This window comes from Coturnix japonica, chromosome 7, assembly GCF_054131305.1.
Source record: "Coturnix japonica strain WE chromosome 7, WE-NBRP24, whole genome shotgun sequence".
Classification (NCBI taxonomy): domain Eukaryota; kingdom Metazoa; phylum Chordata; class Aves; order Galliformes; family Phasianidae; genus Coturnix; species Coturnix japonica.
Window position 1 is genome coordinate 8,545,218 of NC_140669.1, and position 26,676 is coordinate 8,571,893.

General features: G+C 38.1%; 1 protein-coding gene across 6 annotated transcripts in view; it reads left to right on the top strand.

The window, feature by feature from the left end:
* The window catches only part of RBMS1 (RNA binding motif single stranded interacting protein 1), a 137,098-nt gene that overhangs the window by 107,253 nt on the left and 3,169 nt on the right, over nt 1-26,676 (top strand). For 3 of the 6 annotated variants that reach the window (XM_015869076.3, XM_015869078.3, XM_085553032.1), the window contains 9 exons: nt 7,800-7,957; nt 10,412-10,491; nt 18,068-18,183; nt 19,048-19,097; nt 19,192-19,285; nt 21,190-21,240; nt 23,333-23,443; nt 24,057-24,137; nt 24,379-24,463. In XM_015869076.3, coding sequence (XP_015724562.1) covers nt 7,800-7,957; nt 10,412-10,491; nt 18,068-18,183; nt 19,048-19,097; nt 19,192-19,285; nt 21,190-21,240; nt 23,333-23,443; nt 24,057-24,137; nt 24,379-24,456 — 819 coding nt within the window. In that variant the 3' untranslated portion in view covers nt 24,457-24,463. The remainder of the gene's footprint in view (nt 1-7,799; nt 7,958-10,411; nt 10,492-18,067; nt 18,184-19,047; nt 19,098-19,191; nt 19,286-21,189; nt 21,241-23,332; nt 23,444-24,056; nt 24,138-24,378; nt 24,464-26,676) is intronic. The other 3 variants (XM_015869077.3, XM_085553030.1, XM_085553033.1) reach the window with 1 other exon arrangement.

Consider the following 26,676-nt stretch of genomic DNA (forward strand, 5'->3'; position numbering starts at 1 on the left):
CTATGGCAGCTCATATCTCATTGAGTGATATATAACATACTTCTTGGCATGATAGTTAGACTTGCATAGGCATATTGTCTAGTCAGGGTGGGTATATTGATTCCTGAGATAATATAGTGAAAGGCTTATAGCTATTAAATTTGAGTCGCATATAGAGTTACTCCTTTTAGCTGAGATTTTGTTGTGCTCATTGGGCATCACTGGAGCCACTAGCACACTGCCCGGTGCTCTTGCAAACATATTCCAGCCTGGTCCTAAACATTAGTGGGGCCTCCTCCATTCAACATAATGCACCCATCTGAATCCAGTGCAATTTGTATAGACTCAATGAGACTGTTACCCTAGATTTTCTCAAAGACCTCATCTTCTTTCCTGCCCCCTCTATTCTCTTTCTGTGTTCATGAGGTTTTTCGTGCTTCTCTGTGTACAACTTTGCTATGCTGTTAAAGTGATGCTCAGTCTTTTCCAGTTTGTATTTTTCACTTTTTGTTGCTTCTCTCCCCCACCCCCACCCCCCATCCACAGAAGCACAGATTTACTTTTGGTTAATTTGTGTCACTTCTAACAGAATTAATTAAATTAGTCCATGGACTTGGAGAATTTCTGAGGACAACGGCATTTGTTAATTTAAGCCAAGGATTGTTGTTCCATTTACTAATGTGCATTTCTGGGGGAAGAGTCATTGTGTATCCATTGGAAGATTTCCCCACAGTCTCACATTATTAGGAGTTAGGGCTTCAGATGCAAAATTTTTGTAATTTCTTCCTTAAAGTCTTCACTCCCTTCCTTCCACTAGAACAAGTAAGTATGCTCGTGTTTATTGCATTAGATCCTCTCATTAACAAATCATCTCCCTCACTGCAGGCATGCACAAAAGATAGGCACACCTTCAGAGCATTTTCTTAGTCAAGTTGTGTTAAAGATGCCCAATGGTAACAATGCAAAATAAGTTTTACCAGCATATACTGACTCTTCCACCAGTCTTGAGAAACTGTTCATATTTTCTGAAGAGGTCTCTTGACATTCAACACAATGCACCAAATTTTCTCTTAAATGTAGAAGAGTTTTTAGTGTGTTATAAATGTTTGCCCTTTGTCTGGTTTCGTGTTGGTGCACCAGAACTCAGAGGTAACCCAAACATTTCACCTTCATATTCTTTACTAATGGCTGAAAGGCAGAACTGTGAAGCACTCTCTGTAGGTTGATAGCTACATCTTTGTTTCCAGTTAAGTCTAATGTAAGAACATTTTTGTATTCTAACCTGAGATGCCTTTTTTACCAAAGATGTTTGGAAAAGACAGTTGAACTGTCGCACTAAATAAAGTGTGAATTGCATAGCAGGTATGTTTTTGAGGAAAAAAAGGCCTGCTTAGTCACTTGTCCTCATGTCTTGAACAGAAGTCAAGGTTGTTCTGCAGCTATTAAACATAATGCATTAACAGTAGTCTTTCATATCACTGATGAGGAAAATGGTTTTGAGTTATCAAGAATGAGAAACAGCTAACTTTTATGACTTTTAATAACGTATTACTTTTTGTACTTGTCTTCACTGTGGCAACCTTCTGGAGAATTAAATCAGGGTTTGTTCCTGCAGAGTAAAGTAAGAAAATAAATGTAGGTTACCATGGTATCTTGTGCACTTAATCCAACTAGCAAAGGTGGGCATATTGCAGTAGTCTTTATTCTGCATCTGGGCTTCTGACTGCCAAAGAACAGATGACAGGCAAATGGGAGGTAACTCAAGCAGATTTCTACAGCAGTTTTTAGCAACTGTTTTGTAAGAGTTTTGTTTTTACTTAGTTTGTGGTACCTTCTGTAGGCAGTAGTCTTAAATCCTATGGTTATAGACTGTCTTAAGTAAATGTGAACAGTTTTTCCCATTTCTGTACCAAAATTTGATTTATCTACAATAGAAAGCTAGAAGGTGGTCTTTTTAAATATATTGGAAATTTCTGCAAATTCCTTGTTCTTAAAAATCATTTTACAATCAAGTGAAAGTAAGCCAAATTTTACAAAATGTCTGTCATTTCAGGAATTGAATTTGCATTAAATAAGTCAGTTAACAGCCACTTCCTTGGAGTACCCAGATTCAGCTCAAGAAAGTCTTACCTCATATGCCAAGCAGTGCTGTGAAATCTTCAGCTCAGCTAGCATCATAGAATCATAGAAGGGCCTGTGTTGAAAAGGACCATATTGATCATCTAGTTAGGAGCCTTGATTGACTCATTCAGCTTTCTGCTGGAAATGGTGGCATTTGTGAGCAACATCCAGCAGTGCCGGGGCACTCTAGTGTCCTTGGAGCAATGGGTGCAAGCAAGATTTGCAAGGATTAATAAAAAGGGAATATGTGGTTGCAGGGATTAAATGCAGACTTGTGCACAGTGTTTGTTATAGTTAAACATTACTTTTTGGACTTCTTATTCATAATAGAAATGTGCCTATTAAAATGCCTAGCATGTTAATGCTATGCATTTGTTGTGGAATTCTGGATAAGAAGTGAAGATTGTAGTAGTGATTTTTCCAGTGAATTGTGTTGTTAGCAGTCTGTGGTCAGACAGTATTAAAACTGCGGCTGAAACAGACGTATTTCAGTGAGACACAGGCCAATTGTAAATGTTAAAGTAGTTTCTATAGGAAGGCAGACGAGCATTTAATCCCTTCCCTATCAGCCAGAGGATCTTCCATGCTGTGAGCAGTTCCTAGTCACATGTTTCTGAATGGCTATCTGTTAACTGTGACCTTACACAGAGCAAGAGAAAACAGATGTCTTATCGTTTTGCCAAGTTTCTTGCTTGCAATTTAGGAACAATTCCACACGCACAGCGAGGTTTTTGTTAATTTATTTCAGATGATGGCAGAACCTTTCACATTATCTAGGACTCCTGATCACCACTTTTCTACAAAAGTGAACATTAGCAGTTGACCATTTCTATCCCTTATATGAGAAATGGCGTATCTTGTAGTCAGCTTATTAAGCTAGAGCTGCAAGTGCTACTTGGGGATAACAAGTTCATTGAGCTGAAGAAACACTGTTCTGAGTGTTTGTTTTGTTGCATTCTGCTAGAGAGGTTCTGAAGGTGCAGCTGAAGGTATTTAGAATCATAGAATTACCTAGGTTGGAAAAGACCTTGAAGATCATCAAGTCCGACTGCAGCCTAAGCAGTACCCTAACTCTAAAAACCCTCCACTAAATCATATCCACTAAATCATATTTGGTGAGAAGAAGCTGATAGAAACTTGCTGACATGAATGGCTAAAAACAAAGACTTCCTAATTTCCTCAGTAATGTGCGCTTTCATGGTAGCCCACAAATCCCCTGACGTTGCCCATAATCTGCAGTGAGCTGAGTGCTTTCAGGGTCTTTCAGAACTCGCTGGAGGCCATGTTAATTGGGGAGACCCTCCCTGAGATACGAAGACTCCAGTTAAGCAGTCTTCCTAAATCATTTAGGAAAAAAGAGAAATTCCAGTGGTTGACCGGTTTATATTGTAGTTTGCTATCCCGAGTAGGAATCTCTCCACTGACGTTAGTAATTCTTTTTGATCATTCTCTTAATGTTGTACAAATAATTTCATGATAATTTAATTAGATTTAAATTTTCTAAGGTAAAACCTGATTATATGGTTTTATGGACTTTAACCACAGAAGAATCTGCCTTTGAGAGCACTTACAGTGATTGCTTTCTATAGGCAAGGTTTGAGTTAGATGCTCATTTTAGCAGGTATTTCATTGCACCCATTTGCTGAATTCAAGAAAGTCAGATATCCAAGGAGTTAATTTTCCCTTCTAACACAGCACTGTAATAACTGTGTAAACCAAGTTATGGTGGGACAGATTTCAGTAAGGAAGGAAGTCGCAAAACTTAATGTATTAAACTGCTGTTTGCCAGAGAGACAGAGGGACGAGTGAAAGAGTTTGTCTCTTTCCAAACTTCCTGAATTTTTAACTGTTAAACCACTTTCTGTGCCAAATCCTTATATAAAAGCAAGCATCTGTTTGTACAGTGCCTTTTGTGTAAGACAGGATAAAGTTGGATGGGGAGTCCTGGTTGTGGTTGCCATTTGGAAGTCAGCTTGGAAATCCAGCATGTTCTAAGGGAGAGGAAATGACTTGCTTCTTATAGTCTCCCCACACTTACCTGGATAGCTGTTTTAAGGCTTAATCTTATAGAGATGACAGAAGGCACATGATGACATGAGAAATTAATGTAGAAGTGGAGGTGTTTTGCACACTAATAGGCAAAATTTTTCTACTTCCAAACTTCATAAAATTCCAACTATGTTGTAGTAGTTTGGTCTTCCTTTATGTCCACCCCAGTGGTATTATCTCAGTATTGTAAACCAGCTATTTTGAGTACCAACGGCAGTCCCTTTTTCTTTCTTTTTTTTTTTTTTCTTTTCTTTTTTTTTTTTTTTTCTTCCCAGCAAGATGAAAAAGTGGATAAAATTAATTTATTCTGATCTATTTGCTCTTATGGTTGAACTGCTGCCACTGCCCAGGGCTGAAGCATCTGCAGTGTAGTTATAACCTTGGTGCACTTTGGCATGTGTTTGTTGGCATTTTAACTATTTTATTCTGGGAGAGTTAGAAAGGAATGAAATTCCAGCTACTATCCCACAGTTTCTTGGTGACAGCCAGATCTGTTTAACTTCTTTTTGCCCTTTGTTTCTCATGTTAGCCTTCTTTACCAGCTGTGGACATAGTGAGAAGTATCTTCCTTTTTTTTTTTTTTTTCCACTGTGGTTGGTCCCATTGAAGGACCAAAAGCAGAAGTAGACAAACACATGATTGATTTCAACAGAAATATTTCTTTGATTATGATGGAATTTCTTGCTATGTATGTGTATCATAAAAAGTGAATGGCCATAAGGTTAGCAGGATTGTAGATGTGCATACATTTATCTGCCACGTATAATACTAGCCTTAATCGTCTGCTGGCTCTGTACCCTCATAATTCCAATGGAGATTCCTATTTGAGCTAGTGCTAAAGTTATTTACACTCTTTTAGAGTTAATATTCCTTTTTCTTGTTCTGACAGCACTGTGTCATGATGTATGGCATGAAGCTCTCTGTTAGGCAGACAGGTACAAGAACTGAGCTTCCCACAATGTGTGGAGGAAGATCTTTCTGTCATGTAGTCAACTGCAGCATGCCTTATGTCCCTTTGGCAAGGAAAGTTTGTGACCTCTCATCCTTAACACAACATCTATAATGTAGAAATGTGACAACCCCACAGGCTGGAATAGGAGCCTGGGTAAGGTGAATGTGATCTTCCTAGTTATCCAAATAAAACCGATTCCCGTGACATTCTGCAATTGAATGGATTTCTTTCTCTAACAATTGTTTTTGAATGTAAGCTTTTCTTTTATGGCGCGCAAATTGCATTTTTATTAGTGCAAACAAAATGTGTTATTTATTTTTTCATCTTTCCAATGCTTTTTAGACTTTTTAATGAGAACATTGTAATAATATAATCCAGGCTTTTGTTATTATAGAATAAAAAATAAATTAGTAAAATAGATATAAATATTCAAAGCATCTGATTTCCAACTCATATATTGTTTCAGGTTATTTATAGAAGTTTTAGGATACTTGTGTATATAAAGCTAATATTGATCACTAAAGAAGAAAGTAAGCCTACATACTCAAGGTGTAACCCAAAATTCTCCAAGACAATCTGAGTAACAAGCAAGCTCTAAAAAACTTGAAATGTTATTTGAAATTCCCAGCTAAGGAAACGTAAAATGTATGTCAGAGATGTAACTCTGTAACATAGATAGATGTAACACAGACTTTTCCCTCTCAAACATTGCCCAGCAATGAATATTAATGTAATGTCTTAATTCCCTGTGAATCCATTTTCTCACCTTACCTTCCTGCTGATTTTTCTAACGTGAAAGGTGAATGAGATGTTTGTAGATAATTTAAACAACAAACTTCTATGCCTTCTCTACAGATTCACTACTAAAGGGGGAGGAAGGGGAGATGAAAAGAAGGGGGCTGTTCCCAATTGGTAACAAAAGGCAAACCACACGTGATGTTTAAATGCCATTTCTAATGGGCTGTAAAGAAACTGCCTAGGACAACACTCAGGCACTTGGAAAAGTTGGTTTTCTGTAAGTTACATGGTATTTCAGTGTGGCTAGAAATCACGCATATGTCAGTGGCATTGTGTGCAGATCGGGAGGGAACATTAATGAGGACATTTCCCTTTTATAGGTTGTTCGATACTGAAATTTCTTTTAAAAGCCTTACAGAAAACTTTAGGCCTTTCTAACTTAATATAGATGGAAAAATAAACAAACAAACAAGCAACCAATGTGTGCCCTTAAGCATAACGTTTGCTTCCCTATTTTAACTTTCATTATTTTTTGGAGTATAAGAGTGTAAGTCTGTGCCTAAAAGGACCAAGACTTAGCCACCTGGCACTTTTTTCCCTAGGGAACACCAGTCCCACCTGAGGGGTGATATTCTGCACTGAAAGCTAATGAATTATATGATATGTTCCTAAAGGTACCAAGGTACTATTAATACAAGGGCAGTTTAATGACAGATTGATGTTTATTCTTTATAAGACAGTTTCACCACTAAAACAGCTGTAATCGCTTCAATAAATGTTTTAATTCCTGAAGGTGTTACGGGGTTTTTGTTTTTTGTTTTGATTCAGACTTCTCTATAACTTAACCCACTTGCACAGAGTGAAAGTAAACTGAGGCTTATGTCAACAAAATCACATTTGTTTCATGTCCTTCTATTCTGATGCCAGTAAAGTTCCTCTGTGTATCATAGTGCTGCAGAGACTTACATCTATATAAAAAGCCACAATTATGACATCAAGGTTTTGCACAACTTTAAGGGCCAAATCGTACAGATCTGTGTAGATTAAAGAATGTATTTCATAAGAGAGTACAACCATCAATTAGCAGTACGAGAGAGATGCAAAAGATGCATCCATAACCACAACTGGAAAATCTGTTGACAAATACTTGAAATGATTGATTTCAACAGAAACATTTCTTTGATTAAGATGGAATTTCTTGCTACATACATATACCACAAAAACTAGATAGCTGTAAGGTCAGCAGAATTGCAGACGTGCCTACATTTGTCTCTCATATCTAATGTGAGCCCTAATTATCTCCTGCTCTGTCATTTTGTCTGTTTCTAGAGACATTTTTGGAACACTTTATTTTGGTTTCTATACATAATGTAAAACTATGATGAAAACTCAAACATGATCATGTATGAGAGAAGAGAGGGGTGTCCCACTGTCTTGTACATCAGGCTATTCTTATGAAAATATTTTGACCATGTACCAAGTTTTAAATGCATTGCCTCTCCTTTTTCCCACATCATTTTTGTATTCTCACTAATATTTTCCATGTTTAATTTACATCTCTTCTTCTTCTTCTTTTTTTTTTTTTTTTTAGTTCTTTCCACCAGTTGTATTTCTTGTCATTTTTCACTTTTGTTGATTTTGCTGCTTCTTCATTCCAAAAGAATCTGAAACATGAAGTTGTAACATGCTCTATAAATTGGTCAATTATTCACCTTTATCTCCACTAAAAAATGTCCTTGTCAGCAGTATTTAATAGCAAGCGGAGGGGAGCTTCTCTTAGGAATGCAGTATATAGTGACAGAAAATGGAGGTTGCTAATGCTAGGGAGAATCACCTTTAGAAGGGGGTCTAAGAGGAAAAACTAATTAGCAGTAGATGTATGTAATTGGTCTTATATTTTGTGTTCAAAGTGTCTTTCTGAATGCTAGTGTAATAACAGTTGTTTTTAATTCTGTTTCAGCAACAAGAACAGGATCCAACAAATTTATACATTTCCAATTTGCCACTTTCAATGGATGAGCAGGAGCTTGAGAACATGCTTAAGCCTTTTGGGCAGGTTATCTCTACAAGGATATTGCGTGACTCGAGTGGGACAAGCCGTGGTGTTGGCTTTGCCAGGTACTTCAGTGTCATTAGCCATGCTGGCAGCATTTTTCCCTTGTTAATTGAAAAGGCCAGAATAGGGATATCTGAATACAAGCAGAGCTTTGCTTGTTTGTCTTTTGCTTAATAAAATGTGGTTGTGTCTCGTTTTGCTGATATGGCTGAATCTGAATATATTGTTCTTACTAGATAACTGGCAAGAAAAAGAGCTCATCTCTACTACTTCCTCCTTTTTGTACTTCTTCTTTTTTCTCTGTCTCTGAAGCAAGGGTTATGCAGTGTTTCACTCAAACATCTGCTGTGACATTTCTGTCTTGTGAGGCTTGAATTCCAAACAAGAAACCAGAGGGCAACCACCCTACTACCCCCTCTTCTTCATTACTTCCTGTGAGAAAATCCACTCATCATCACTTTTAGAATGTCAGTGCTTTTGAGTGGTCTGGCTCATTAACATCATTTGGGAAAGAAAATATTTGTATTCATTTACATTACATTTCACCTTAACGTATTTGGCAGCTTGATTCAGTATTTATCCTAAATCAACGAGAATGAATGTTTTCCCTAAACTAGCAGATACCTCCCATACATTCTGTCTGTGTGCATCTGCCTTTTCCATAGTTAACACAGTTATTTGTTCTGGGGTTTCTTCATTTAAGCTTTCTCTGTATCTTTCTGGTATTTTCCCATCTCTAGTTAAGTCCTGCTTGACACTTATATGGAAATAAAAATTTGGAGACTTTAGGTTGGAGTTTTTCATTAACAAAAATAGGGACATGCAGGTACTGTGAAGGGCAGAATCCAGTAACATTCAAGCTAAGATTTGGTAGGCCTTGTGCATTTATACACTCTTTTTTCCCTAAACTCAGTAATTCTACCTTGCATCCAAAGTTGTATTTTAGGAATGCTTTTATTCCAGCATAGCCAGAAGAGTTTTAAAATTCTGTGCAAAAGTCCAAAAAACTTGTGTATATTTAAGGTCTTGGTCCTATTGAGGGTGTTGTGGAAGGTTAGTTTTAAAGTGTTTTGTCAGTAGATTCTCTGTTACAGATCTTATTTTTATGTGTACATAGGCATTAAGTATTACATGTATTGATATATTTGTTATTTGTAGGCACACATACGCATAATGCAGCATTTACAGAATAAGCTGTTATGATATCTAATCAAAATTATTCCCTTCTGCAAGGTAGATATTGAAACATTATTGCATAAATATTAAAGCTAAAAATATTAAAGGTAAAATTGTCCAAGAAACACGTAAACATAAAGATTATCATTTCTTGCCTGTGGGAGCATTTCACCAGGTGAATAAGGGATAATGCAGTCAGACCCATGTCTGAAATGAAATAATACTGTTTGTTTCATATGAAAGAAAAACATTACGGTTCCTTGGTTCGAATCCCAAAATCCAGAACTTCTGCAAATCCCCCAGAATGTGGTTTTGAAACCATAAAGAAAACTGTTTAGTCTGAAATTTGGATGATTTTGGTTCTTGTGTATGACTGCATCTCATGGGTCTGTGCAGAAAGGCTATCAGAATTTAAAAGGTGCCAAGGTTTAACTCATTTTTAGTACCACTTCTTTGATGCTGAGGTCATTGGGCATAATTTGTGGATCCACATTAAAGAACTCAGTAAGCAAATGAAAAGAAAATCCTCTGTTAACATTAAACATCAACTTGCAGACAGCTGCAAAATGTATTCTTCTATTAAAATAAGTTTCATTTTACTTGCACATCTCAGTAATCTGTTCCAATTTAGTCCAATTTAGTTGTTAGAGCCGACACATCTGCATTGCAATGTGAGGATGTAGCTGCAACCTGAGGAGCTGCTCCCAGACCAGCAGTAGTTCAACAGCAATCTACCCAGTCTACTAAGGCTAGTTTTGACAACACAAGTACACTAACCTGGTCAGGATGCCAGATTCTCAGTAGCTGCCACAGCTGTTCTTTTATTGGTTCCTGTTTGGAATGTAACAATGATTAAATTAGGGGCAGGCACGTCATTTAGTTGTGATAATGCATAGAAATTAAAAGGTGCAAAGGCATGTTTGTGTTTGACTGTTTTAAACTGTACAATCGCTTAAGTATCTATCAAAAATGGCATTAACTTTTTTTGTATGCATTGTGTACACTTAGAATTCAATTAAGAACGCGTATTGATCTACTTTCTTCAAAAAGCAAAAGCACTACAATCACCCATATTTTTCCTAATCTCTAAGTAAATAAGAGTATTGTATTTGCAGTGTGGCATTAACTTAGACCTTGCACTGTCTAAAATGTTAATTGCATTCAGTTTTTACCCTTCTGAAGCAGTGTATTCTTCGAAAACATTCTCTCCGTTGCTCTAATATGGGAAAGCAAGTTGTAAGATCAAAGTAAGAAAAAGAAAGAAGCGTGCATGAAAAAAAAAAGCAGAAATATGGAAATCTGATCATTTAATTTATGTAAATTATTCTTTATTTTCCTAGGATGGAATCAACAGAAAAATGTGAAGCAGTGATTGCTCATTTTAATGGAAAATTCATAAAGACACCAGCAGGAGTTTCTGGTATGTTGCATGTATTTCTAACGAGATGAATGGATGGGTTACTGCTTACATATTGGGAGCCTGTTAGACTGATTGCTGTATCTGGCTTCTCATTCAGAGTCAGCCTTATAAAAATTAAACTGTTTCTTGTTGGATGACTGTAATAGTTGCTCACTTGTAACGTGGCATATCACTTCCCTATTCTAATTCTTTTCTAGGAATCTATTCTCATAGCAGGTAGACAATCAGCTAAGATGCCTTAGGCCAGTCACGCACAAATTACATCCCACATAATTCCAGCTGAAGTCAGGAGACAAGGATGTGTTGTATGTGCATCAGAAGTGAATTTGGCTGATTTTCCATGAACAATTTATCTTTGTAAAGAGGTGAAAAATGGATTGCTTTTGCCATCTGTAGATGATCTTTTCCAAACTAAGTGTGAAAAAAAGATTTGATGAAAAAAGTTAAATTCTGTGACAGTGCCTTTATGGCAAATGTTTTCATTCATTGGGAGATTTAACTCTCAAGTCAAAACAGGCTTTGAGGTTTTTCAGGAAGGTGAAGGGAGGTCAACAAAGATGATTCTAGAAATATTGTGCAATGCAAAATGCAGAGATGCTGCAGTTCTTTTGTCGCATCATGTTCCCCAGTGTGCCATCAGTGTGCCAGTGTTTTGTCAGCATTGTTTTTAAAATATTAAACTTAGCATTCCATTAACTCAAAAGTGAGGAAAGGAAATTCAGAGCAGCAGAGTAAAACAGAAAGAAATCAGGATAACATTGGAGAAAAGAATGCATGCCTGACATTCCAGCCTGCTTTTGGTAGCCATTTTATTGAGGGTCCCAAGTGGGAATTTTACAAATTACATAGTTGATGTGGTTACTGAACCACCTTTTATATCGCTGGTGGAATGTTTGCCAGAGCCTGACCTTGGCACAGAGGAAGAGGGAAGCAGCTATCAGCAGGCAGCAAAGAATGCAGCTTGCTCAGTAAGGCTGCATACATGCCTCATCCCTAAAAGATTACTCCAGTTTGAGGCAGTCTGTGCTGCGGTAGGGATGGCAGGCTACTTCAGAGCACAGGAAACCACTCCCTTCACCAGCACTAATCTAATGCAGGGCTTTGACTTTGCTGGCTTTTGCAGACCTTTTGTGCTGGGATTGATCGTCAGGGCTAGAATTATTTTGTTGCAACTTTGTTACGTGTAGGGGCTTTAACATTCATTTTTCTATTTCATATATTTAGCGATGTTTTATGAGATGGAAAATCCCTCTAGGGGCATGGAGATAATGGGGTGATTTTCTCTGAACGTTGATTGTGCTCTGATCCACCCTCCGTGATTAGTTTTACAGTGCTGGTATTGCTTGGACATAATTAAGAGTAAAAAAGTACAGAGAAACCAAGAGTTCAAGTTAACATATAGGGAATTCTATTCAATTAGAGCCAGTAAAAAGCTGTAATAGAACCTCCTATTAGTGCTTTTAATGTGCTTATTCTCACTTGCATTGCGCTGTTCTCAGTGAGCAAGCCAGCGAGCGTATCACGTTGAGCAGAGTCTCAGTTAAATGAAATGAGTCGCATGCACTGAGGTGCTGAATAACTTTACAAATGACTAGATGAACAGGGGAGTCATGCAAAGCAAGATCCCTGACGCTGTTGTGTAGGCTATAGCCTCAGCTGTATTTAGCTGTACTTTTCCATGCTAGTGCTGTGAAGTTTTGTTGCTCCGTGGGATGATTTTTATGGAGTTCCGTTTCTTCCTGGAGGTCCTCACCACATAGCAGGCATGTGGCCAATAATGCAGGCTTATGGAAGGCTGCAGATTGACAATGCCCTACGCTCTGCCAAAAAGTAAGGCAAAGCCACAGGGCAGCTATGGTTTTAGGCTACCTGCACGCAGAGAGGGGGATGCAGTGGGGAAAGCTCTTGCACAAACAAAGGCTAGGAAAATGTTTCAAAATAGATTAGTATCTTTTGGGGTTACAGAGTAGCAAGTTCAAATACATACAAAATAAAACCATGGAACTGGAACTATGTTTAAATTAAAACATTGTGTCCTCAAAACTTGGCTAAAACCAGCAAAGGGAGCTGGCTATAAAAACACTGTTATCAGGATGAGGAGGGTAGGAGAGAAGGGCCTGTAATGAAATAGGTGGGGGAGGAAGAACATCTGTTTAACAGAAACACACTTTCATAATGCATCTTTGTTGTTTTAACTAAGTTTGGTCTTAAATAGTAGAATGGGTTAAACATGGTTATGAAAAGCATAGGAAGGAAGACAGAACAGAAATTCTTTTGTGAGTCTGAGTGAAACAAGGATAGCACAGGGGGTTCACATATGTGCCCACTGTAGAACTCCTGAGTGACAGAATGCCTCACACTGAGCACTGACAATGTGAATCAAGCTGGATATGGATGCTACAAGCTGCACAGACTATTTCTCTATTCCATAGTAGCTTAATGAAATATATTCAATATTTAGTGTGTCCTTGTTTGTCTTATGTCAGGAAGTAGAAGGTTTTGCTCAGAGAGCAATTTCAAATGCACTGCAAGTTGATATGATCCTAAAACTCTTAGAAGCCGTGCCTTCATTTCACTGCTTGCTCTCGTCTGGTGTTTGTACTTTCATTAGGCAAGACATTGCAATGCTTTTTTCTGATTTGTGGATTGATAACATCTAGTGCATTTCTCTCAGAGTTTTGATTTCTGTATTTTGTACCTTTCTGAACTGAATATTTATGCTATTGCTATACTCATGAAAAGTACTTTTGCATTTAGTTTTACTCTTCTCTGTAAAGAATTATTGATTTCAGTGAGTTATTTAAAGCTTTTTTTTTTTTCCCCCCCCAATGAAACATAAACCTCATGATGTACATGGGGGGAAAGAGAGATTAAACCCTTATATGGAGCCAGAACACAGAAGGAGAGTAGTGAGGACAGACATGGGACACTTCTAGCATCCTTCCTTTACAAAATGTACTTAATGTTTGCAATCTTTCTGCTTTATGCCAGTCCTGTAACAACTGCAGAAATGTTCTGCTGGGCAAAGTCATGAAAGGCATCTCCTCCCTACTGTGGGAGCATGTAGCTGCATGATGATACATGAGAATAATTATATAAATAATTACATAAAGCAGTTATTCTGTAGAATACATAAGGACACACCAAGGTATGTAAGTCTGAGTGTATTCATCTTTCTTAACTTTTTTTTTTATAGGTGAAGAGTTACGAGAGCTTTCTGCCTCTTGAATTATTTTGTAGCTCTTTTACTGAGAAGAGCTTTTTAGTTGTTTTGCACATATGTATTTTTTCAGTGGAAAAAAAGGCAGAGAGCATTCTTGCTAAGCAGCCCATGATACTTTTGCTCCAGAAATGATGGGTGACAGTGATGACCCAGAGGTCATAGATTATCCATGTCCCACCCTCCTCTTCCTTTTTTGCAGCAGAAAAAGATCACTTGGACTTCGTTTCAGGGAGAAAACTGTATTTTCTCTCTAAAATAACATTTTATTAATTTGTTTCTTCTGCTAAGACATTGGTCCTCAAGCAGGGTGATTCAGAGCAGGGGGAGCTGCCCTGCTCTTCCCAAAGCCAGGTTTCAATGCAATGAAAAGTGTGTGGTTGAAGACTGTCCCTGTGGCAGTAGCTCATCATCTCCATCCCATTTAGGAGTCTGCTGGTTTTCATTAAGCATCAGCAGAGTGGGCATTTTCAATACCTTAGCTGGAGATGCATAAATCCACTGTAAGTGATAGCCTTTTAAATCAGCCATCTTTTAGCTGTGAATGCTACTCTGAATATTTATGCTGTGCCTCTCTGTCTTGCACATACAGACAAAGCACTGAGTGATTAACAGTTCCCTTCATCTGGGCCTGAATACTTCCCAACAATTAAACAATAAAATTGACTCTCCCTTCCTTCCTGGACCACAAAAAGAAAGAAAGAAAAAAAAAAAAAAAAAGAAGAAAAAAAAAAGATTGCCTGACTGGTCTCTGGTCTGTAGAGCTTGCTGCAGCTTTTTCTTGTGTGTTTGTAATATTTTCATGTTTGTATGTGTTAGACAGAGAACAGAAAGGAGAAATAGGAGAAGGCTAAAGAAGAAATCAGTTTCTGAAAGGCTGTGATTGTTCTTCTGCAGGAGGGGGATCAGTAGATCCTACTCAGCTCCTGTGAAGGGTTATCTCCTTCTCCTGAGCTTTCTCTGATGACCACCAGTCATTGCGTTCCTGAAGCAATGAACATGGGTAGCGTTCAGGTCGCAAGGATGGAAGAGCAGCCAAAAACTGAGGCTTTTCACTGCAGATGTCCTCCCTATCAGTATTTAGATCTTGAACTGGAATCAGGGAAGACGAAAGCTATACGGCCTTCTCACAGCAGTTGGTGGTATGAAATAGGCAGTCTACTGCTCCTTTTTTTTTTTCCTTTTAACTTGAGCTGCATCATTTGGCATCGTTTATGGACACAGTGGGGAGTAAAAGAAGCTGGAAGGTCAGAAACACAAGGGTTCCCATGACCAGATCTGTGCTCAGTAAGATGGAGAGCAAACTTCTGGCAAATCACAAATAATTGCCTTAGTTTTGGGGTGGAGGGACTTTTTTTTTCTTCTTCTTTTTTTCTTTTTCTTTTTCTTTTTCTTTTTCTTTTTCTTTTTCTTTTTCTTTTTCTTTTTCTTTTTCTTTTTCTTTTTCTTTTTCTTTTTCTTTTTCTTTTTCTTTTTCTTTTTCTTTTTCTTTTTCTTTTTCTTTTTCTTTTTCTTTTTCTTTTTCTTTTTCTTTTTCTTCTTCTTTTTCTTTTTCTTCTTCTTTTTCTTTTTCTTCTTCTTTTTCTTCTTCTTTTTCTTTTTCTTTTTCTTTTTCTTTTTCTTTTTCTTTTTCTTTTTCTTTTTCTTTTTCTTTTTCTTTTTCTTTTTCTTTTTCTTTTCCTTTTCCTTTTCCTTTTCCTTTTCCTTTTCCTTTTCCTTTTCCTTTTCCTTTTCCTTTTCCTTTTCCTTTTCCTTTTCCTTTTCCTTTTCCTTTTCCTTTTCCTTTTCCTTTTCCTTTTCCTTTTCCTTTTCCTTTTTCTTTTTCTTTTTCTTTTTCTTTTTCTTTTCCTTTTCCTTTTCCTTTTTCTTTTTCTTTTCCTTTTTCTTTTTCTTTTCCTTTTCCTTTTTCTTTTTCTTTTCCTTTTTCTTTTTATTTTTATTTTTCTTTTTCTTTCTCTTTTTCTTTTTCTTTGGGAGGAGGTGCTCACAGCTACATGCACTGCTATTACAAAAACGCAGTCCAACAGATACAGATCATTTTTCTCTTATTGTTTACTTATTTTTAAATTTGTCAGGGACTGTTTCCAAATTTTCTATGGGAGATGTTTAATCATTTAACATTAAGTTGTATTCAGCCACTCAATGATAAAAATGTCGTTTTTTCTGGAAGTAGTTTTTCTAATGAACGCTGTGCTCAAACAGATGAACAGATTTGCTCCACCTTTCCAAACTAAATGATCTTTATCTTGAGACAGTGATGAGAAATGTAAGCCCAGATAACCCTTTCAGAAGAGTTTTGTACAGCTCACTATGGGTACTTCTGATGAAGACATATTATAGTTTTAAATAGTGTTTACTGTCCGTAAGTGCTGTAATACTGAATCACAGGGCTAGAAACCTCTAATATTGTTGGGTGCTTTTGTATGCTGGTTTATAGACACAGTTATATATTATATATTATAGAAACAGTTTATATTATGTCTTCCAAAAAATTAAAGCAAAGTATTTTGGAAGTCACGTGTGCTTCTCACCACCATAGATGGTTTGAAATAATTCATACATAGCCAGAGACTTCACCTCAACTTGGCTTTTTTTGTTTTGGGTGCTTAACTGCTTATATCTCAATGCTCTCTTTCTGATGAATGTTTTTCCTCACTGTGTAAAATCAAAAACCAAAATAATTTCTGACCAGATCCTGACATCTTTAGCCATGTTCAGTAACATGTTCTGCTCCCACTTATTCCAGTAGTACTTAATATAGATTAAAATCCTCTATGATATAAAAAACATCCATTTGTCCTTCAGTCTGTTGATACACTGCATTTTTTCCCCAAATATGCCAAGAATTTTCTTGACAGAAGACCCCAAAACAAAACTGTTCTGGTAATGCAAAAAGAAAAGAAAAGAAAAAATCCCTTTAGAGATGGAAAATTTTGTAGTGATTATTCTCCAGTTTCCATCTCCTACTTGAAGGTTTCCGGTACTTCATTGCGCATTTACTCCACCCTTCATAGTCTCCAATATTTTTCCGATTTGTTAACCTAAGCTTTCCTTAGTTTATTTTATGGTCATAGGATTTTAATTACCCTTCTCTGTAAGACAATCCATTTGAAGTTAATTCTATTGTCAGGTAGTGAAGTCTGACTCTTGGAGATAAAAAGTTATATGGCTGCTGAATAGGAGTGTATGAGCCACAGCAGTGCAAATCTTTGAAGGGCACGTGATCCATCCTGGGATGAAACAAGCAGCCACACTCCAGTTCTGCCTCCCAGCCCATCCTCCTTTCCTAGAGAAGGCTCTCAGTGATGTATCATGTAGGAAATGTGTATTTTTTTCCCCAGTGGAACCAGAGCTAGTATTTCATGTGTGCTGTTCAAAACCCACTATGACTTGGCCACCAGCGGGCTGTGTTAGGGCCGTGCCAGTAGTTTGGAAGTCAGATTCTGGGCCGGGTTATTGGTCCCCTGAGGTTTTCAGTACTCACTGTTCCTCTGATTTAGGGAAGTACTAGTAGTGCTTTTTAAATGCAGGCAGAATGAAGGGCACGTCAGTGCCGGTTGTGGTTTTACCACTAGATTTTATTGCAGGATATAGATACGCTAAAATTTTCCTCTGGGATGATTTTTTACACATGGTCCCCCCACCCTGTGTGTTTACTCTGTGCTGGAACATTTGCACATTGTCAGATCCAGCCTCATCTCATTCAGGTGTTTCCAAACAGAGAACAGCTCAGAGGAGTGTCACCTTAAAGCTTAGACAGCTCATGTCTCAGGAATTACTGGCAGAGAAGTGTTCACATCCAAGTCATAACAGAGCTTCCACCCTGTGATTAGGGAGGGTGTGGTGTGATGTGGCTCTGTGCTTCAGCCACGGGTACACAGAGCTGTTGCAGCTTAAGCCCATCGTAAGGAAAGAGCACTGTGCTAACTTTTGTTTTTTGATTGATTTCATTTCAGCGTGGCAGCTGTGGTAAGGATTCTGTTATGCCATAACTAAGAAACATATAGCAAGCCCATTTAATGGCATTTTGCAAAGAATGAGATAAAAGAAAAATCTTGAAGAGTTTGTGGTTGCATTGCGTGCTCTTTGTAGATCAGAGATAGAAAGGGAATGGAAAGTTGTGTCATTTTTTCAGTGCAGGGAGATAAAGGTTTCCAGTCTGTAAGTGGAAGTACAGCACAGCTCTGGTCATTCTCGATGAGCAGAACTGCTTGAAGCTTTGGGACATTACTGAGCACTTCAAGAACAGAGGAAATATATGAAAGCCATTTCACATATGTATTCTTCACCTTCCATACACTTGTACCTCCCTATGTATGAATAGGACTTCAAGTAATATTCTTTCTTCCTTCTCAGTTCCTGCAGAACCTTTGTTGTGCAAGTTTGCCGATGGAGGACAGAAAAAGAGACAGAATCAGAATAAATACATACAGAATGGAAGAGCATGGCACAGAGAAGGCGAGGTGAGACTTGTAAGTCTGCCCTTCAAGCTCTAGTGTGGGTGTGCAATAATGAATACTTATGGAAATGATAGGCATTGAGACTTCTTGGCTCGGCTCTTTGGCATATTAAAAATATGCAAGCAGCCCTCACCTGACAGTTTGCAACTCTATAAACTGCTTAACTGTATCTTCCTTAAGAGGAAAAAAAAAACCTACAAAACAAAATGTAAAACACCAAACTGTATCTCATTAAAGTGAACGCTGAAATATCCTTTGCTTTGGTCAGGAATGTGTCTGAAATATCTCTGATATTATAAAGCTATCTGAAACATAACTTTATCTACATCTAGTCAGTAATCCCTTTTGTTCTTGCAGAACTGAAGCACACAGCCATTTTCTAAGATCAAAACAGTGCAGTGCAGCATTAATTTTTTCTGTTTGTTGCAGCTTTATTTAATCTTGAATATTCAAGATAATAGTTTCACAGGCTTAGTGTGTTTACCAAGCCTGGAGACCTCATATGTATGAGACAACAAAATTCAAACGTGTCTTCTGAAAAATGGGCTCCTTGTTCATTTTTATAGTTATTATATGCCTAGTATAGCCCTCATATAATCATCCTTATGCTCCGCCTCTCAAACACACATATGTTATCTAAGCCAGGTATTTCATGGATTGCATTTTGTTCTTCTTGGTGGAAACTTTTTGGCTGATATCACAGACTCTCCTTACTTATCATTGCTTCTGTCAATTAACCTTTCCCTAACTGTAGGATAATCAACTGTATCAGTACAAACTTTCAGTTAAAATTATTGCAGCTAATTAATGAGTATGAGAAATAATTTACAAGCAAGATGAATTATGTCAATTCTCTTTCCACTTATTTTTTTAAAGGCTGGAATGACACTCACTTATGATCCAACCACAGCTGCTTTACAAAATGGGTATGTTAAGTGCTGGCACGCTAAGAAAAAAAAAAGTTTGCATTATGAATGAAGCATAGAACTGGCATTTAATAAATATTTTTGTATTTTCTAGATTTTATCCGTCACCCTACAGTATTACAGCAAACAGAATGATCACTCAAACATCTATTACACCATATATTGCTTCTCCGGTTTCCACATACCAGGTTTGTATTTAGAACTTAGCAGAGGGAATGATTCATTGGAGCTTGTGTTTATTTATCAGTTGCTACATCTGGTTCTCTGCATTCTCCAGTCATGCTACATTTTAATGAAGAGGCCTCTTCACGCTGCACAGCTTGAAAATGAAGGCCTTAAAAACTGAAGGTGTTTGTTGCAGGAAGCACAGCAAAGCAATGGGATGCCAGTTGCCTTGCCAAAAACACTCTCCAAATCGTGCCGATGGCTAAGGGTTTGCTGTCACAGTGTTACCTAAATGATTACCTATCTGGCATTTTACTATTTAACACACAAGTTTTCTACCTGTGGACCATCTGGTTACTGTGCAGAAATAACCATGTCCTCTCCCAGTCCATCTGAGAAGAGCAAGGAGGAATTGTCCAGTATTAAGTCTGGAGGCCTGATGCCTTCTTGCTCCAACAAAGCGTTATGCAGGAGGTGTGCTCTGGGATAAAGGGCAGCTGGATTCATTTGGAATTAATTTCTGATTTGATTTATGCAACATGTTTGCTCCTGGCAGCCAGTGTCACTCATGTATCTTTCAGTATATGGAGTCTTTCTGCTTTGTACAGCAATATCTCAAAAACTGCAGCAAGCTCATACCCAGAAAAGTATTCCAGTAGAATTATCAGCAATTTTTTTATTAAGGTATAAATGATGAATCAGCAGAAGACTCCTGAACATTCAGGGTCCAAATAGAATTTGAAAGTTGGCATGGAAACATGCTTCTTGGGAGCATGGGATCACTTCTGGGCTTATTGGGAGAGGTGGGTGACAGTAACGTACAGTTCTAAGAATGTCACTACTAGTATTTCGGTGCACGTCAGATGGAGCTTAATTAGGTGTGGATGGAGTTATTGACGTCACGGTATTTAAAGTGCTACAGTAATACAAATTGAAAATGAAAGGGAAGCAATCTGTGGTAGGGAGGGAGGAGGTTCTTGTCCAGAAATATTTCACAATTGGAGCATTAGTCACATCATCATTACTGATCCATCCCACTGAAACTTGCAGCATTCTGTCACCTACACAACAGAACGTATCATGAAAGCATGATTTATTTATTTTTTTCTTTGAGGCATGGTATAACCTGTTCCTAGATTTATTCTTATTAAAGGTAAACAAATTTAATAAAGTTCTGGCTAGTGTTTGTTTCTGCAACTCCTGTATGCTCAAATGACAGCACTAAGCCAGTTACTATCATAGCGTGAGTAGATTAGCCAAAGCTTTCGTCAGGCTGTACCAGTATTTTTGCCATTAAGCTTTTGCCTGGGGAAAGGGAGGGTTCAACTGTTTTACTTTTTACCATTCCATTTCTGAACAACTTGTTACACTTCTACTGATTAAAAATAATATTAAAAAAAAAAAAAAAAAATTGGTCTGAACTGAAAATGAATGTGAAGAGGATGGAAGAAATGTTTCCATCTTGCCAAAAACACCCCGCCTTGTGTTTTTTTTGAAGACTGTCTGTCTGCCTGTCCTATTCACAGGACACTGGGAAAGAAGGTGAAGAGTTTAAGGGGTTTTAAGTGTCCAGCAGCTGTGGTTAGTCAGGTCTGCATGCCCCATGCAGGTCAGGTCCTGCCTTATCCTACACATATGGCACTACCAGAGCTGAAAAAGAGGCACTGTTTTCTTGCCTTTCTTGCAGCACGCTTTTTCAATGAGCTGTTGTAACCAGCTCTTTTTAAATAAGAAAACCATATAGCCCATTAATGTACTTCTTCTTCCTTTTAATTTACCTTGTCATGTGAAGTTAGGCAACCTGCCTCAGTTTAGGCATCTGGATAATCAGGTTTTTTGGAGAGAAAATATGCTAGCTGAAACAGGAGGGGAATAGTACTGCACTGTGTTCATTGAAGTGGATAATAAAATACCAATTTTGTTCCAGGTTCAGAGTCCTTCTTGGATGCAGCCTCAACCGTATATAATGCAGCACCCAGTAAGTTTTTATACTTCTCCATTGTCGTGTTAATGATTGTGTAAACAATTTGCATCTTTTAAACAACAGGAAATAGGCCACTTCCAGCCCTGTTAACTTGCAGATAATTGACAATTATATCATAATGATTAAATCATGGATGAAAATGGGAAAGAGAAAGGATGGTGGTAAGCTAAACTGGGGACTCATTTTATTAGGAAAAAAGAAAAGCTGCCTTGAGGGTATCGACGTGATGAGTAAAACTAGATTTACCATGTTGGCATCCTGAGGAACCTTTCTTTCCTTTTTAAAAAATCGTGAGCACTTTGCAGTTACCGATGTTTTACATACTGAGTACTGATAGGAAGCTGCAATAGAAGACCCAAGGTTTTAGAATAGATGTAGGGGAGTTCAGACCGGATAATTTGTGACAGACAGATGGACTTGGCGATATGAATGGCAGCAGGGGCACTCACTTGAAACTACCTGGATAACCTGTTCTGGCTTCACCATGCATGAGTAACACTACTCTCCCTATACGTCTGGCTGTGGTGTCTATGCCAGACTGACAAGTATTCTAATCTATTCTCTCTCATGTTTTGCTTCTTATCTATGTCATTTGCCAATTGAGTGCTATTATATCTAAGAGTTACAAGGTTTCTTGATAGGAGCATTACAAATAATAACAGGCACTTTTATATGTATGTCCTCCTGTAGTGAACAAACAAGTCTGTTTCCAGATATAGAAAGGATATTGTCCTGCTGTCAGTTAACTTGTCCATACAGAGTACGGAACACAGATCTTTGTGGCTGAAGATTTCCTTGTGTGTGCAGGGAAGGAGATACCAAGCCAGGACACCTTCTTGTGCAGTTCATTATTGTTTTATTTGTATTTTTTGAATGTTAAACACACAGACAAACTGGCTTTAACTTTTCTGTCAACACACTTTTTCCAAAAAACATCTTGCAAATTAACACTGTAGAAGACACGAGTTAATATGTTATAACACCGTGAGATCTATCTGTTTTGAAGATACACAGGATGAGATTTCGTAGCTGAAAAATAAAGATCTGTTTTTTTGACGTAAGTTTAGTTTTGGTCTGTGCAGAAACTGGTGCTGTCTTACTCATTTGCTTTGCAGAGAAGCCTGCAGTCTGCAGACAGGAAATTCTTTCAGTGTTTGATGTGCCTGTGACTCATTTCATCTACGCTGGTCACATGGTTGTTTTTCCAACTACACTCCGTAGGGTTGGTTGGTTTGTTTTCTTCTTTCATTTTAAGGAACAGCTACAGATTGAAAATCCTGGCTTTCAGTACACTGCAATTATTTCTGTTGATTTTGACCCTCCGTCTATTTTAATAAACACTTCTGCAAGCGTAGCTCATACAGAGTGCTTGGAAATACGTTTTTGTGGAACATGATTAGTAAAATAAATTCAGTTGATAACCTTCCATTTCAGATAACTCTGAAAACCTGACAAGCGTGCCTTAGCATACTTAGCGTGTTGAGTTTTTAAAAATGCTGCTATCTTTGTAACTTTGTAAAGTCAGCAAACTGGCCCCAGAGCTATGGAGCCATCCTGGCAGCTGGTATTTGTGCAGATAACCAAGTCTTTTCACAGCTCTGCTGACCTCCTCATCTAAAATTTGACTGGTGTGTGAATATGATGTGTGCAGGTAGTGCAGCCCTACCATGAGTTTTCCTCCAAAGCCTCTATTCCTAAAGATGAGACAAATAAATGCTTCTTAAAGCCTGAAATTCCAAAGTTCAAACAAAGCAAATCTGTACCTGGTAATGTGCCAAGTTTTACGGTAAAGTTAACATCTAGTTGAACTCGTGTTTGCAGTGATTTCTGCAGGTGTCTCAAGTGCATTGTGCATCTGTTTACATTCAATAGGAACTCAATGCAGTACTTGCCCTATGACCAAACTGCAAAATGCATCCACATTATAGTGTCTAAGAGCTGCGTGCTGAGTCAGTCGGTGCCTTGTATGAAGGAGAATTCATGCCTTATATCCCCTTGAAAGGACAGCGCCTACTTAAACTCTCAAATTTAAAACATAATTAAAATCTGATTGTTGCCTTCATCATTTCTTTCTTTGTTTTCATAGGGTGCTGTACTGACTCCCTCCATGGACCACACCATGTCACTACAGCCTGCATCAATGATAAGCCCTTTGACGCAGCAGATGAGTCATCTTTCGTTAGGCAGTACTGGAACAGTATGTAGCAATTAAATACAATATAGAACTTTTGCAAGAGGAAAATATTGTGTGTAGATAAAAGTACGCGTGTACATTTACATGTCAAAAAGTCCTAATTCAATAAAATATTAAGAACCGTCTCCATATATGCGTTAGATTCAGCACTATTAACTAGTCACATATAGTGCGTAAGCAAAATAGATAAAGCAAATGAAGGGAACCCAGGAGATGACTCCAGAGTTGGAGTGAAAAAGAAACGACAGTTGTTTTTATTCTTCGGGAGTTTAGAGAGCTGAAAGTTAGACATGGTATGGAGCAAGAACTAGATGGGGAGAAGAGATGAAGGCCAGGTTCTAAACCAAAAGGTTCTTCTCTTCTGAGCAGAGAGTGTTAATATATATGTGTATGTGTAGGGATTAACAGAGAAAAACTGTTTACTTAGTTTTTGAAGGCTAAATTAGGTATAAAAAAAGCTGCCTCAGTTATCTAAAAAGGCTGTTAGTTTCAGACAGAAAAGTCTCCTGCTTGTGGGAAACATTCAGTATCTATTACATGCTATAACAAGTGTTTTGAATACTCTTAGGTTTTCATTGGTCTTCAGCTCAGCTTAACATGCTGTCTCTCCTTCTAGTACATGCCAGCCACAACAGCTATGCAAGGAGCCTACATACCCCAATACACACATGTCCAGACAGCAGCGGTTCCTGTTGAGGTCAGTATATGATACGGATGACCAGATGCAAACATATTATTTTAAAATTATTTTATTGTTATTAGTTTTTGCAAGGAGTATTGCCAGCTGAAGTGTTGTAACTGTGCACATATGCATGTACTCTGACATGTTTAAAAGGCTTTAGACTTGAAGACTGAATTACACACATTGCATGGAAATACAGATTGTAGGTAAATCTGTCAGCTTTCATCTCTCATCTTTTCTCCCTCTTCATTTTCAGGAAGCCAGTGGTCAACAACAGGTTACAGTAGAGACGTCCAGTGACCATTCTCCATATACGTATCAACAAAATAAGTAACTGTGAGGTAGGGGCTCCTCCCATCACATGAAAGATGTGAATTCAAATATATATATTTTTTTCTTAACATGCATTACTCTGTATCGAAAGTTCTTGTGCACATCGTATAAATAACATCTGGGGACAGACACCGAAATTTACATGAATTTGGCCAGAGTTAGAAGTAAAGGAAAGGAATAAGTGAGTTACTGAGTTACAAATAACAGCTCCTTGATACTTTATAGCATTTCTGGATTATATTCTATTTTAATTTGTTCATCTGGTATACAGCATGTGATGTACAAGAATAACAATGAGTTAGTGCAAAAAATCTTTGTATCAACTTGGGAAGCAGCTTCACAACTGACTTAGGCAGTATGTGGGTGGGTTCTGGTCTATTAGAAATCCTTGCTGACATTCTCTTGCAAATTTCACAGCCCATCCTTTATTCTAGGAAGCAGCAGTTTGGCCCAGAATTTTGTCAATTGATTTTTAATCCAGGACCTGGATTGGCTATAATTCTAGATTTATTTATTTACTTTCCTGCTACAGGTTTCCTGCATCTCTGCTTGCATTCCTTACTGACCCTTTGTTAGTTTTATCCTAACTCCTTCCCTTCTGCATACCATTTTTCTTCCTGTAAATTGCTATCCTGAAAATGCTGTTTGCACTAACCATCCCCTCCTCCATCCTCCATATTTTAAATCGCTGCTTAGTTTTTCCCTAGCCCATCTATTTAAGGGTGCTTTGTAAACCGAGCAACTGGACTACATCATTTTTAAATCAAATTTTGTAAGACCTAATACTGAAAAATTCCATTCAGCTTCAAGTGTGTACAAGAGGTGATGTGAACAGTGTTTTTTCACGGCCCTCGTGGCATTCCTTAAGTACTCAAAAACCTCACGCAGTTACGTGCGCAGGTTTCCAGTGATGTGATACTCTCTTTAAAACACACAGATCTAACAGTGCACACATTTTGCAATCGCTTTCGATTCTGCAGGTCAGCTGTGTTATTTGACAGCACTGCTCTCATCCCTATTATTGGCATAACAGTTTCTTATATGTTCAAGTATGTAAAGATAGAAACAAGCCAATTGGGAAACTTTGCACATTTGACAGGTGGCACAGTCTGCATAGCACAATGTATGATCTGTGTTTATTATTTTAGTCTGGCCAAACGCCGGCATCTAGAGCAAGCCCACATCCTTGGTTTTCTTCCAGGGCAGGGAGAAGCAAAGCCACAGACTCTTCTCATTCTCCATCTCCTAGCATTAAAACCATAGCTCCCGCACGCTTCCCATGCCAAGGCTATTGGCTGGTGTTAACCACTTTTCAAGGAATTATTTGTTTTGCCTTTAAGCCTTCCCTGTGGGCATGTAAAACTTCCTTGCAAACAGAGATCTGTAGTAGGCGGGGCAACAGAGCCCTGTATGGCATCCCCACACCTCCAGCAGTGTGCCAGCCTCTTTCCCATAAATGGGGCCATGGGAGGAGCAGCATGTAGACTCCTGAAGGGCGATCAGGTGTGCTGCAATCTGAGAAACAGTTGTGTAACACTGACTCTGTAGCACACTGAGCTCTGTGAGCAGCTCTGGGCACTTGCTGGAAGTGATAAAATCCTCTGCGATTTTATTCCCAGAGAAGCTCTGCTGCCTGCACTGATCTGCACAGGGAAATCAGTGCACTGTGGCAGTGGGTGCGGGCACATGGGGAAGGGTAATATTGCTCAACTGATTTCAGCCCCAGAGTATGGCATTCGGTATTTCTGTCCTCAGAGCATGCTGGTACTTGTCATCTCTCAGACAGGTGAAGGGGAGGGAACTGATGGTTATTTCTTGCCCTGAGTACAGGGAACGCTGTGGCCTCTTAATTGTTGTAGTTTTGTCACTGTTGACAAATGGAAGCTTTTTTCTAAATACGTGCACAGCACTTTTGGAGATGTCCTATTAAAAGTCGGGATATATTTTGCCATGAATAAGTGGCAAATGACAACCAGCACACTAACGTGTGTCGATGCAGTCTGTCGGGAGCACCCAGCTCCTTTCCTTTAATGAATACACTTAATGGCTGTATTGCTTCTTTTCAACAAGTTGCTGCTATGTGAAAATAATCAAAGGGACTTGGAAATAGCCCAATATAATTGAATATGCATCTATGAATGTACAAACTTTAAATTAACACGCTTCCTTTCCTTGAAAAAATCCAAAATTGTCTTAACTTTTCATTAGCTGAATATTTTTT